Source organism: Phyllostomus hastatus, unplaced genomic scaffold, assembly GCF_019186645.2.
Source record: "Phyllostomus hastatus isolate PE091 unplaced genomic scaffold, TTU_PhHast_1.1 phas_contig_34, whole genome shotgun sequence".
NCBI lineage: Eukaryota > Metazoa > Chordata > Mammalia > Chiroptera > Phyllostomidae > Phyllostomus > Phyllostomus hastatus.
This window is the reverse complement of record NW_025333857.1, coordinates 60436529-60450900: the sequence shown is the minus strand read 5'-3', so window position 1 is coordinate 60450900 and position 14372 is coordinate 60436529. Positions and strand designations below refer to the sequence as shown.

Genomic DNA, 14372 nt, shown 5'->3' with positions numbered 1-14372 from the left:
GAGGGGCCCACCCCTTCCCTCGTGGGCCTGGCATGCAGCCATACTCACTGTGGAGCAGTAGAATCCGGTCCTGGGCATCAATCGACAGTTTCAGCTGACCTAAGGAAATAACAACAGAAAAATAACTCTCATCTCCTTGTTGGGGGAAAAGTGGAGTCACGGTGATGGGCATGCTCTTTCGTTCATATGAAGCTCTTCAAAGATTCACACGTTCTCTGGGTAGGAAGGGAGCTCAGAAGCCGCCTAGTACAGCCTCCTCACCGAGTCAGGGGTCCCTTCCGCAATACTCCGGCAGTGGTGCTCTGGCTTAGACTTATACCCCTCTGGGGATGGGAAGCTCATTACTTTACAAGGTAGCCCAAAACAAAACATCAGGTCATCCTCACAGACACCCAGCGGCCCTCCAGCATGGACAGAGGAGAGGACCACACTCCTCTTCCTCAATAGCATGTTGAAAATCTTCTCTCAGTGAAAAAGACTCTTCCTGGAACCTCAAGAACTTGCGGAACTCAATCCACCCAGTGGATACGCACTGGGGAGGCAAAGAGCGCTGGCAGGACCTCCCAGCCTGCAGCAGCCCTAGGCATCAACTGGAAAACCCTTGCATCTGCTCCACCCATGACAACCCTGTCTAGCAATCATCTGCTTCTGCTTGATCACCTCCAGTGATGAGAAGCTCACGTCCTGAAATGAGAGCCCTTTCCCTTTTGAGATAGCTCTGATTGTTCAATGCTCCATCTTTATTGAGCCAAGAGTGGCCTCTCAGTAACGTTCATTGACTGGACCTCGCTCTGCAGTGTGGGATCCCTCCTTTAGACCAAAGTTTAAAATCCTTCCACCGTTCCTCATGGCACAGTGAGACACCCCTCATCACTCCGCTGTTCATCTCTGGGCATGTCCCGTGGAACTGGGGTGGTGACTGGGGCTTGTGCTTTGAGGCTGGCTGGAGGAAGGCCAGGCAGGGTTTGGAGAAGAGAAAGGAGGGAAGCTCCATGTCTTCCACCCCTGCAGCAGTCCACCAACCTCTGTGAGCTAGCAACCACTCGCTCCTCGCTCTTCGGAGTATTTAAGCTACGAGCCCTGCCAATCCAGACTCCGACAAACCCTGGTTCCTATCTCCACCGATCAGAAATCCCTGCTGCTCTCTTACCCAGGACGCTGATCTCAGAAGCCCATGAGGCCTGTTCTATCTAGTTCCAGTGCCAACTGATCTCCTCTTTCAGAGCCACAATGTCCACGGCTGCGACAAGGAGCTAATTACAGGGGTTGTCACACTCTCTGAGCTGTGCAGGGATCAGATAACACTGGAGGGTGAGGAGGTCCTTGGATGAAAGGCGCCAGGAGAATCCATGGTATTATTAGCTCAAGGACTGGGCAATCACCACTTTGGGACTGCCTAACACAAAGAAACCTCCTATAAAAACTGTGCCTGATCCTGTGTGGGGCAGGAGAGGGAGGCTGGAAACAAACAAGGCCGAGCATTCACTGGTTGGATCTCAGCTACCCAAAAGCTTCTATGTTTATAACACAAAACGTTTTTTTTTTTTTCTGAAATCTTCCAGCACAACGGGTCACTAATTCCATACGACAAAAATGTGCCAGCACCTGCACCAAGCCCTGAGCGAGGAAGGGCAGATCTGAACAGCCCGGTGCCTGCTCCTGGGAGCTCACAACGCAGGGGATGGACAGGGGCACAGGCAGGGCCACGGGTGGAACCGAACAGGAGGGTGGGCCTGGGGTGAAGGCCGACTCAAAACTCAGGTGAGTCTGCCTCTGCCCGCACAGCTCCCCTCCAGGCCCTGCCAAGCAGGTCTCTTCAGGGACAGCCAGGGAGCCCTACACCCCGTCACAGCAGAGAAACCAAACCCAGAAGCCCAGGCTCAGTGCAGGCCACAGTGCAGGACAGCCCCAACACAGGACACACCCTGCCCCGGCCCATCCTAGGGCTCGTAGATCAGGGCGAGATGGAGAATATGACCTTCCCTTCAGCCATGCCTGTCCTCTCTGCCTCCCCCCTCACCCATTCCATCAAATGTCTGAGGCCCCTGAGGTCATCTTGCCCATCCTCCTCATTTGGTAGCTGAACAGTCATGACCAGTGACGGGAGGTGACTGGCCTTGGGCCCAGAGTGACCAGAGTAGGCAGAGCCAGAACTTGGACTAGAATTCTGCCGCAGCTCCAGCACCGTTTCTTGGGCACCAGCCCTTCTTCCAGGATACTCACAGCCATCTAATGGCACCACTGCACCTGCCAATGCGACCCTGTGGTTCAGGGGCAGAGAGAGCCATTGGGCATGGGACCACGTGCCACAGCTTTGCTCGAGACAGCAAGAGAAAGCCAAAGAGAGGGCAGGCTCCAAGAAATGTCCCCAAGTCTAGAAAAATAAGTCACTAGAAGGGGCCTTCAGCTGATCTAGGCACCAGCTAATTAAGCCCCTCACAAGCCCTCCAAATTTCTAGTGCTGGCAACACCTCCGCTTTCTTGCCAGGCCAAGGGTGTGGCCTATGAGCGTGCCCAGGAATGTTCAGGCTAAAAGGCCAGAAGTCATCCTCATCAGCATGCTCAGGGGCCCTGGGAAGAGCACACCCCCAATTCTCACAGCACTGCAATTGGGCACTAACTCCATCTGCCAAGGGTGGCAGTGACGGGAACCCAGAGAGGCTGTAGGAATGGACCAGAGCCCTGCGGTGGTGCAGAGGCGGAGGAAGAACAGGCAGGGCCCCAGATAGCAGGAAAAATACTGGATGAGAGTGAGCTTCAAAAGGTGCTGAGAAGGCAATGAACCCAAATTCTGCTGGGCACAGCACCTGGGGAGTCCAGACTCACTGAACACTGAGGGAAGGAGGGTACAGAAGCCGGCAAAGGAAATTCAATGCTGCAGACGGCCCTCACAGTAGAAGACCTGAAGAAGATGAATTTTGACTCTCAGGACACAGTCAGGAAGAGGCACACTCTAGAACAGGTCCTAGAGAGAGGCCCTGCCACCCCAGGGTGTGCAGAGGGACTTGTCTGGCTAGCATAAAGTCATCTCAAAACCCTATTCACCCCAAACACAATTCCCATTTAAGAATTGTCATGTAGTGCCCTGGCTGGTGTGGCTCAGTGGACTGAGCTCAGGCCTGCAAACCAAAGGGTCGCAGGTTGGATTCCCAGTTTAGAGCACATGCCTGGGTTGTGGGCCAGGTTCCCAGTAAGGGGTGCTCGAGAGGCAACCACACATTGATGTTTCCCTCTCTTTCTCCCTCCCTTCCTGTCTCTAAAAATAAATAAAATATTTTTTAAAAAACTGTCCTGTGTTGAAAGCCACAGGAAGGGGGATAATTTGGGGGGATAATTTCAGGATGAATGTACAAAGGAGGCTGGGTCCATGTGGAACTGGCCAGCCCTTCCCTCCCTGCATTTGTGGAGACAAGTCTCCACCTGGAGCTGTGTTTGCAGGAAGGAGGGAGGGAGCCTAGCCAGCTGCCAGGCACCCCTCTCTCCGTGGGCCTGGCCAACCCAACAGCAGCCTGATGAAGGAAGGCTCAGAAAGGGCCATGCGTGTATATTTATCGACTGCACATCCTGCCCTCTGAAGGAGAGACGGTAGGTCAGTAGGTCGGCTGCGGCGGTGTGGGGCACTGGGAGCCACGTGGCTTCTGGGACGTATCCCTGGAGAATTTCAAGTGTCTGTTGTTTTGAAGAGCGGGAATCTTGAGTTCCACTAGAGGAGCAGCCCTGGCTTTTGATGGTGCCCGCCGGCAGAAAGGGGCCTGTAGAGCCAAAGCGAGCAGGTGGCTGCTGTGGTGGGCTAGAAATCACGATGGGTCAGTTCAACCACTTGCATCTGACTCTCTGCTTCCTTCGAGACCTGATAGTACTGTGGCTTCCCCAGCTGTTGCTCCTTTCGGGGACAGATTGCTCCGACCAGCCCAGGCCAGCTAGCATCTTGACCGCAACCCCCATGAGCGATCCTGAGCAAAATCCACCCAGCTAAGCGGTCCCCAAATTCCTGAATCACAGAAACAGTGAGATAATAAATGTATGGGGTTTTTAAAGCCAGTAGACAGTGGGATGATTTGTTAGGAAGCAACAGATAACTAATGTAAACCCACGTTGCCTCCACGGTTGGGCAATGTCATGCTGATCTCAATTCTGAGGCAATTTTTCAATTTTAGAATTTGTTAAGAAAAGACAGTTTTAGAAGACTTCCTGTTTTGGGTTTTCTTAATAATGAAGAATTTTGATGTATAACCCATGACAACGGACAACAGTGTGGTGACGGCCAGAGGGAAGAGGGAGTGGGGGCTGGAAGGAGGGGACAAAGAGAGAAAAATGGGAACATCTGCAATGGGGTTGGAAATAAAAAATTTTTAAGCAACAATAAAATAATAAAGAATTTTGATAGATTCAAACCATACTATTTGTTACCACTACAACTGCAAAATCTGAAATTGTTCTGTATTCACCCAAGGATGGCCCAGCACATTCATGAAAATGCTTCACCTGTAGAACAAAAGGTGTTCTTCCTTTTTCTTTTTAAAGAACAGTGGGGGTTTTTTTAAAGATTTTACTTATTTCTTTTTAGAGAGAAGGGAAGGAAGGGAGAAACAGAAGGAAAGAAACATCAATGTGTGAGAGATACGTCCATCCGATCAGCTGCCTCTCACATGCCCTGAACTGGGGACCTGGCCAACAACCCAGGCATGTGCCCTGCCTGGGAATAGAACTGGCGACCTTTTGGTTTGCAGGCTGGCACTCAATGCACTGAGCCACATCAGCCAGAGCCAAAGTTTTCTTTTATATAGATTTGTGTACAATACTATAATTATAAAAATTCACATTACTCTGCCTTTCACAATTTTCCTTAGATTTTAATTTTTAATCCCATATATAAAGTCATATCATTTTAATTCCAAATTGTCAGTTTTACCACATTTTATAAATTACTCAGCATCCTTATTACTTTTATTACAGACTTTTTTCCAGTCTAATGTTATTTTATAATGAGCATCTGTTATGTACTTGTAGATAGATTTAAGTCAATAATTCCTTCGTTAATGTTTCATATTTGTGGCATTTTTTTCACTGTCAAATAAAGTTTCCCAGAGGAACAAGTTTAATATGGAAAACACAAGAGAGGAAGCATAAGACTTCTGGTCAAGATGGCAGGTATAAGCAGACATGGCTCACCTCTGCACAAACACATCAAAATTACAACTAAAATATAGAACAGCCATCACTCAGAACTGTCAGAAAACAAGTCGAATGGAAGTCTGACACCTACGGAATTAAAGAAACCACATCCACCCAGGCTGGTAGGAGGGTCACAAAACCGAAAGGGCTGTGGTCCCACACCCACGTGTGGTGGATAAAAATTCAGGAGGGATATCTCAGGAGTGAGGAGTCCTGCCCCACACCAGACCCCAAAGCCCAGGGTTCCAGTGCCAGGAAGATAAGTCCCCACAACCTGTGGCTGCAAAAACCAGTGGGGATTGAGTCAGTGGAAGAAACTGCTGGAACCACAAGCAGTTCCTCTTAAAGAACCCACACACAGATTCACCTCCTTGGACTCACTCCCTCTGACCTCCAGCACCGGGGTAGCAGCTTGAAAGGCACCAGTGGTGTACAGGGAGGGACTGAAGTGTCTGGCATCAAGGGGAGCAGAGGCCATTGTTCCTTTACTAAACCCTCCCTCCAAAGAGCCAGTGAACTGGTGCCATATTTGAGGCTCCATCAACCTGGCTAACCCTGTTTGACTTGCCTTGGAGATCCCCGGAGACTCTTCCCACCCAACTTACTGGCCCACCCAAGCTGCTTTTCCATATCAACGGCTGATCTTGGCTCATGCTTCATAATTACCTAAATCCTCTCAAACAAGCAACAGCTGGCTTCAGTGAGCCCCAGGCCAAGCACTAGTAGCAGCCAGCCTAGATTCTCAGCTTGGCTTCTCCTGGGAATCTCCAAGCCCAGCACAAGTAGCAGCAATCTCAGATTGCTTTATAGCTCAAGCCGGGTTCCCAAGGAAAAACACAGGTGGATGCTGACCTTGGCCTGAACCACCTGGGAAACCCCAGGGCCAGCACACCCAGTGGACGGCTACAGACCATATCAGAGCACCACCACCCTGCGCCTACACAGCTCATCCTCCACGGAGGGTGGAGGTTGGTGGTCAGTAGTCATAGCTAGTCCATGCAGCTTACTGGCCTGGGAAAATTCCTCCCATTGACTGCTAACAACAACCAAGGCTCATGTACAAGAGGAAGGTACACCCAGAAAGGGTGTACCTCAAGTACCCAGCTTGGGTGATAGGGAAGGCTGTGCTACTGGACCCTACAGGACACCTACTACATTAAAGCACACTACCATGACAGAGTCAAAGCAGCTCTACCTAATACACAGAAACAAACAGAGGGAGGCTTCCAAAATGAAGAGAAAGAAAAACATGACCCAAATGAAAGAACAAGTCAAAACTCCAGAAAAAGAGTTAAACAAAATGGAGATAAGTGATCTATCAGATGCAGAGTTCAAAACACTGGTTATAAGGATGATCAAAGAACTTAGTGAGGACCTCAATAGCATAAAAAAGATCCAGTCAGAAATGAAAGATACACTAATGGAAAAAAATAACAATTTACAGGGAAATAACAGTAAAGTGGACAAAGCTGAGAATCAAATCAATGATATGGAACATAAGGAAGCAAAAAACAACCAATCAGAACAAGAAAAAAGAATCCAAAAAATGAGGGTAGTGTAAGCAGACTCTGGAACAACTTCAAGAGGTCCAACATTTGCATAATAGGGGTGCCAGTGTTGGGAGCCATCCTGCCTAGTTTCAGGGACTGTAGCCTTTTGTCCCACAACTAGAGCTGAATGAAAAGGCTTTGGGGACATGAGTCACTAAGGAGACAGAACATTTCCTCCTGGCAGGAGAGCAGCCCCTGCCTCACTCACTTCCCCTGCTTGGCTTGGGCAGATGACTGGTTAGCCAGTGACGAGTAAGACCCCAAGGGAGGGGCAACCTAAGACAGGCACAATCGCAATGGGCCATCAGGGAAGGACTTAGAAGTCTTCAGAGAAGGAGCAGAAAGAACCTCACCTCTTGGCTTCATCATAATCTGAGTCCTCAGTCTTTCTGTAAAGTCTCCTAGTCTCTTGGCTGCTTTGCTCTCCCGGCCTGACTCAGCCTGGGAACTATGCCAGAGGCAGCTACAACCTTGTACTGGAACAGTCAGCTCCCAGGGGTGAAAGTGGCCAGAGTAAGAATATACATTGTATCCTTTGAAGCTTGCTCTGCTTTGTTTTGTATAGCTCTGTTGATATAAACTGGATGTTTAAGTTCAAGGCATAAGGAGTAAACTCTTTATCTCATGAAACTCATCTTAAAGACCCTCTGGCATCAGCATGACTAACAGACCCTGACCTATGGCAAAAATCTGTGTTCCTTCAATTGTCATCTATAGATAATACCTGTTTTTGTAAGACTATAACCTTTTGACATTGATTGATGAACTATCCATGTATACACCTACACGTACTATTCCCAATAAAAGCTGTTTGGGAGAAGAGCTCAGGGCATTCTCCACTAGAGGGGATCACCACCCGCTTTTGTGCCAGAACAACAAGATTATGTCTGGGATCATTTATTTCTCACCCATGGAGGACGGGAGGAGCTCTGCTGGATGGAGTTCCTCCCACATGCCAAAAGGAGAAGAGAAAGAGCAAGAAATTGGAAATCTAATAGAAAATATAGAGAGAAAACTTCCCTAATTTGGTGAAGGAAATAGACATGCAAGTCCAGGAAGCGCAGAGAGTCCAAACAAGATGGATGCAAAGAGGCCCACTCCAAGATACATCATAATTATAATGCCAAAGGTAAAAGGTAAAGAAAGAATCTGAAAAGCAGCAAGAGAAGTTAGTTACCTACAGGGGAGTTCCCATAAGACTGTCAGCTGATTTCTCAAAAGAAACTTTGCAGGGTGGGAGGCTTTGGCAAGAAATATTCAGTCATGAAAATCAGGGACCTACAGCCAAGATTGCTCTACCCAGCAGAGTTATCATTTAAAATCAGAGGGCAGATAAAGAGATTCCCAGACAAGAAAAAAGAAAGGAGTTTATCATCACCAAACCATTATTATATGAAATATTAAAGGGACTTATCTGAGAAAAAGAAGATCAAAACTATGAAGAATAAAATGGCAACAAATACAAATCTATCAACAATTGAATCTAAAAAACAAACTAAGCAAACAAGAACAGAGACAAAATCTTGGATACAGATAGTGTTTTGATGGTTGCCAGATGGGAGGGGATGGGGGAAATGGGTAAAGAGGTGAGGGGATAAGAAGTACAAACAGGTAATTGCAGAATACCCATGGGGATGTAAGGTACAGTATAGGAAATGACATAGCTAAAGATCTTATACCATGACCCATGGACATGAACAATGGTGGGGGGGTTGCCTAAGGGAGTGGGTGTGCTAGGTAGAGGGGAGCAAAGGGGGGGATCAGAACGACTGTAAAAGCACAATCAATAAAATATAATTTTTAAAAAGAGAGGAAGCATGCAGCAATGAGCAAAGCATGAATTTTGGAGGTAGACCTGGTTTGAATCCGGTCCCACTACTGATGATTCTTAATCATTACATCTTCATTTTCTCATCTGTACAATGAAAAGAATAATAATAATACAATTCTAATAAGTTTGTTGTAAAGCTGAAAATTAGTATATATGAAGCACCTGGCAAATAGAAGGCACTCCCACTGAAATGATGGAAGGAAGAAAGGAAAGGAGGAAGAAGAGACAAAGAGAAAAACATCTCAGAAATACTAGAAAACATATGAAGGGTAATTCTATTTTTGGAATGACAGATCCACTGAGGACATCTGGAAAAACTAGACAAAATATTTAAGAGCAGCTTCCTGGACATGCAACAAGATAGGTAAGAACAACAAAGCAAGATCTGGGGGGACGGTGGTCTGTGGAATTAAGCTGAATGATTTCCTGAACTAATTTTCTCCTGAGAGTGTTTTTGAATTCCAGAGAGGTGACTAAAAGGCTGGGATACTGATCGGTTTCTCTCTGCCTCTTGGGACTCGGGGAATGGCAAGGAGTCGGAGATTGGCACCTGCACAGGGGCAGGTCCTTCTGAGCCCCACCCTTTCAAATGGAACCCTGAAGGGCTGCTCCTTAGGAAGGGAGTTAACCATGATGAGACCCAGTTTCTCAAGGGGCTGCAGCTCAACCTCAAACAATCTCAATCCTTAACATTCAATTAAGATTATTCCAGATTGCTAGTGAGCTCAAGCACCTGACAGAAGTAAATAAAGATCTTTTTGAAGGGAGACAGCATCCCAGGTCTGCAGTAAGAAGAAAAATACCAACTCTGTATCTACCATTTACAATAGACACAGCATACCAAAAAATGCAAAGAAACAGAAAGACTGAAAGAAATAGGATGGAAAAAGATCTGCTGAGCAATTATGAACCCAAAGAAGGCTGGGTGGCCATGTCAATGTCAGTAAAGGTAGAACTGATCTCCACCGGAAGTAAAAAAAGAAGATTTCAGAACCATAAAAGACTTCATAATAATAAAAGCCTCAATTCACCAGAAAGATAAGATTTCTAAATGTGTGTGCTCTTAATATTTCTCCAAAATATATAAAGGAAAACTGACAGAACTGCAATGAAAAACAGACAAATTTACAAATATAATAAGAATTTTAACATGCTTCTCTTGGTGACTGATAGAACAAATGGGGGGAAATCAGCAAGGAAATAGAATATTTGAACAACATAACTAGCAAACTTGACCTCAATATGACTTCTGCAAAGAACCCTGCACCCAGCCACTGCAGATCCCTTCAAGTGCACATGACTATGTGAATATGAGTGTGAAAATTAAAAAATATTTTGAACTGAATGATAAAAAGAAAAAAGCTACATATCAAACATGAGACTTCTGGATAAGGGACTTGTATCTAGAATATATAAAGAACTCTTAAAACTCAACAATAAGAAGATAAATAGTCCAATTTAAAAATGGGCAAAGGATCTCAATAAACTTTTCTCCAAAGAAGATATACAAATAACCAATAAGCACGTGAAAACTGTTCAATATCACTGATCATCAGGGAATGCAAATCAAAATCACAAGGAGATACCACTTCACACCCACAGGATGGCTGGAATCAAAGTCAGATAATAGTAAGTGCTGGTGAAATTGTGGAGAACTCAAAACCCTCACACGCTGCTGATGGGAATGTAAAATGGCACATTTTCTCAAACAGTTAAACTTCATATTACTATTTGATCTAGAAATTCTACTTCTTGGCATGTACCCAAGAGAATTGAAAACATTTGTCCACACAAAATCTTTTCCACGAATGTTCATAGCAGAGCATTATTCACAACAGCCAAAAGACAGAAACAATCCAAGTGTTCATCAATGGATAAACGAAATGTGGTTTATCCATAGAATGGAATGTTATTCAAACATAAAAAATGAATAAACTGCTGACACAGGCTACAACATGACTGAACATTAAAAACATTACACCAAGTGAAAGAAGCCAGTCCCAAAAAACCCACACATGATTCCATTAGCATGGATTCCAAGTGTCCAGAACAGGCACATATATAGACGCAGAATGGAGATTAGTAATTGGCTAGGGCTGGCCGAGAGGGGGACTGGATACAAGGGGTAATAAGCTGAACAGTACAGTGTTTCCTTTTGAAAAGATAAAAACGTTCTAAACTTGACTGTGGTAATGGCTACACAACTCTGTCACTATACCAAAACCATTTCATTGTACACTTTAAATTAAGTTAATTGTACACGTGTAAGCTATATCTCTATAAAGCTATTGGGGTTTTAGCACTTATGTACACCTATGATGACTTCTTCAAATTACATTATTTCTCATAAGTAAAAATCCCTCTGGAGTAGATGGGTTCTAACCCCAGTTTATAAGTACCTCCCTCCACCACCACCAAAGCCATGTCACCTCCTTAGAAGGCAGTGTATGGCCACCTAATGTTACTTGAACATGCCCCTTTTTGGGGGACAAGAGTTTGTACTCATGTGTGTCTATACTCACAATATATATATATATAAACCACAACTTACACCCTCAAGTACTCTCCCTGAAAAGAATTGTGGTCCAAACAATTCGTCTCTGTAGTGCCAGAGAGGCTGGAGATTTAGCTCCCTCTAAATGTCTATGCTCAGGAGACGCACAGCTAGGCGGTACCCTCATCTGGTTCTTCCAGGGCAAAGCCCGTTGCTGAAGGCCAGGAGCTACCTCCACGCCAGATAAAGACCAATGAGCTGAAGAAAACTCAGCAAAGACCTTCCTGCTAAGGGAGTCTATGTTGGTGACCAGAACTGACTCCGAATCCATAGCTTCCAAACCTGGCTGATCACCAAAATACTCCTGTGGCTTCTTAAGTTATCGATTCTCAGGCTTTGCCCTAGACCTATTAAACAGAGATTTCTGGGAGAAGATCCTAGGAACCTGCGTTGTGTGTGTGTGTGTGTGTGTGTTTTAAGATTTTATTTATTTATTTTTAGAGATGGGAGGGGAGGGAGAAAGAGGGAGAGAAACATCAATGTGTGGTTGCCTCTCAAGTGCCCCCTACTGGGGACCTGGCCCAAAACCCAGGCATGTGCCCCAACTGGGAATCAAACCTGCGACCCTTCGGTTTGCAGGCCGGAGCTCAATCCGCTGAGCCACACCAGCCAGAGCTGTGTTGTTTTTGTTGTTGTCTTTTAAAACAGGCTCCCCAGGTATGGTACTTCTGATAGCTGGCCAGATCAGGAGCCACTATAAGAATCTTCATTCATGAGCAGACAAACAAAGATCACTCGACATATAAAGAAAGTCAAGCCGCCTGGGAAAACATGGCTTTTGTCGAGGAAACAGAGTTAAATCAGGAAACAGGAGAGAACTTCTCCAGTGTCAGTCAGTGTCCTTGGAGAGATCTGAGAGGAGACTGCACACAGAAGAGCAGGAGGCTCCCCACCCCACCAAGTTCCTGCCTGCCCGCTGCGCGCAGGATCAAGCAGCAGCCTTTGCTGATCCTCATCCCACCGGGCCCTGAGGAATTGGCTGGGTAGGGCACCCCTCCTGCTGGGCTAGACCCTCTCCAACTGCCTCGATCCGGTGGGAGCTTAATTCAATAGAAGCTTGCGGACTGATGCAAGTAAATAGTCACATCATACCAGTAAGGAGAGGAAATGAGTTGTAGAACTGTATTTACAATATGATCTCAATTTTGTTAAAATTAGACACAACATTCCCCATGCACACACAGAAATAAGTCTGGAAGGATGTAACTCAAACTGTTAACAATGGTCTTTTCTAGGGAGTCAGATTACAGGTGATTTCTTTTCACTAAGGTTTCAATAATGAATACATCTCACCATGATAATACAGAAGAAAAAACAATGGAACATGTTTTAATCAGGACACAGCTATGGTAAGAGAGCCTCGCAGCCCTCTGACACTCTTTTGACCACTCCAGCGCCACCAACTCTGATCATTCTGGACCCCTCTTCCGTCTGGTACAGGCCCACATCCCAGAGGTGTTAACAGCGATTGCCTCCAAGTGTCGGAAGAACTAAGTGAAATAATGCAGGTAACGTATCTGGCACAAGGCATGACACATGGTAAGTGCTCAGCAAATGGTGGCTACTAAGTTGTTCTCGTTATCCCCTACCAGCTGGACCAGTGAAGAAGTCCAGCATGCCAGACCACAGGCCACTTCCAGGGGCCAAGACATGCTTTTCCATCCCCTCCTCTGCCCCTAGAGCAAAACGCAGGTCGAGCAGAGCAGAGGACTGACACAGGCAGCCTGAGACCAGGAGAACCCAGGAAGGGCCTGACTCCTCCGGGACTCTGTCTTTGAATTCTGAGCAAAGTCCAGTCCTGTGGCCATAACTGCCCCAACCCTCTTAAAGAAAATAGTATAAGAGTTGAAAAAAATTATACCGGACAGATTGACTCAGAAAGCTTGAACTCCGGTACCAACTCTGACACTGGCTCACTAAGAGACCTTCTTCTCTCTGGATCTCAAGACTTCACAGAGGAAATACAACAGACCCCACCCCTCCACACAGGTAGCCCCCCCCCCCCCACACACACACAGGTAGTTGCAGAGCCAGTGAGAAAACCAAAGGAAAGTTGTGAAGGGCTGCGTTCTAGGACAGGACTGGTGTCTTTACTATATAGCTGCTTGGAAGGCTAGGTTTGTCTAGGCCATGGGGCAGCTGCTGCTCAGCTTTGTGTGTTGTGGGGGGAGGGGTGCGGGGGGAGCTGGGGAGCAGGAGCCTACTGCCTTTCTGGCTCAAGTCCTCGGGACAGCACTGTGAACCTCGGGAGAGCCTGGTCGCTCCTGGAGGAGACGATTCTCCCGCCTCTGCTGTGGGTCAGCCCTCCACCAGAGCAGTCACCCTGTAGCTTCCCAGGTGAGCCCACAAGGAGCCAGCGCCACCTGGGCTGACCTGGCAGCTGCCCTGTCTTTGTGCCAAAGGAAAGGAAATGTAGTAACAAGGCCTTGATTAAACCCTGAGCTGCTTGCTAATGGGAAACTCATCTGAAAGATTAACTGGGGCGGGATTATTCCAGCCAAGTGAGGCAGAACCAAATGCACTTGGCACCAGTGGCCAGGCAGCAGGTGGTGCCCAGCAGCTTGCTCAGCCTGAGCTCAGCCTGAGCCTGTTCCTGGGGCAACCCGAGGGGAAAGGGGCCAGAGAAGCTGCCCCAAACGTTAGGATCGGCTGCTCCCAGCCTCACCTAGCACCATGTGGGCACCCTGTCTGGGCCCTGAGAACAGGGTGCAGCAGCTCTGGCAGCTAGCCGCAGCGGGCACTTACCAAAGGTGGTGAGGTAGAAGGACAAGCCGGGATGGACGCGCCGGCTCGCGAGGGAGACGCGGTGCCGGCAGTGCTCCATGGTCTCCCCGCTGTGAACCGGTTGGAGAGCCTGTAACCCGAGGCGTCTGTGTTGCTCCTCGGTAACCGAGGCAGCAGGTTGTGGTTCAGAGGCGGGAGCCGGAGGCCGGCTTAAGCGTGCGTTTGAACGGGCTGGCGCGCCAGGCCCTGATTGGCCCGTGCGGGTTTGAATGGAGAAGTTTCCACCTGACCGAGCAGACGCCGGTCCCGAGGCAGCAAAGCGCTGGCGCCCCAAATGCGAGTGCAGCCACCGAGGCCTGGGTGGCAGTTGCCCCCAGAAGCCTGCAGGACGGGCAGCCACACCAGGGCTCCCAGTTCTAGGACCGCTCCAGGCTGAAGGGCCACCCCCAGGAGAGGCGTGGCCCCTGGGCTACCCACCCGACCACACTTGGCCTGCTCGTCCAGTTCCCCCAGGCCAGCAATCAGCCAGGTTTATAAC

At 47.6% G+C, this 14372-nt stretch overlaps 1 protein-coding gene across 3 annotated transcripts in view; it reads right to left on the bottom strand.

Annotated features, from left to right (window-relative positions):
• The window catches only part of RGS3 (regulator of G protein signaling 3), a 117011-nt gene extending 102922 nt beyond the window's left edge, over positions 1–14089 (bottom strand). The window contains exons 1-2 of one of the 3 annotated variants that reach the window (XM_045840571.1): positions 13856–14089; positions 49–99 (exon numbers count right to left, since the gene is read on the bottom strand). In XM_045840571.1, coding sequence (XP_045696527.1) covers positions 49–99; positions 13856–13934 — 130 coding nt within the window. In that variant the 5' untranslated portion in view covers positions 13935–14089. The remainder of the gene's footprint in view (positions 1–48; positions 100–13855) is intronic. The other 2 variants (XM_045840567.1, XM_045840568.1) reach the window with 2 other exon arrangements.
• Positions 14090–14372: the final 283 nt, after the last annotated feature.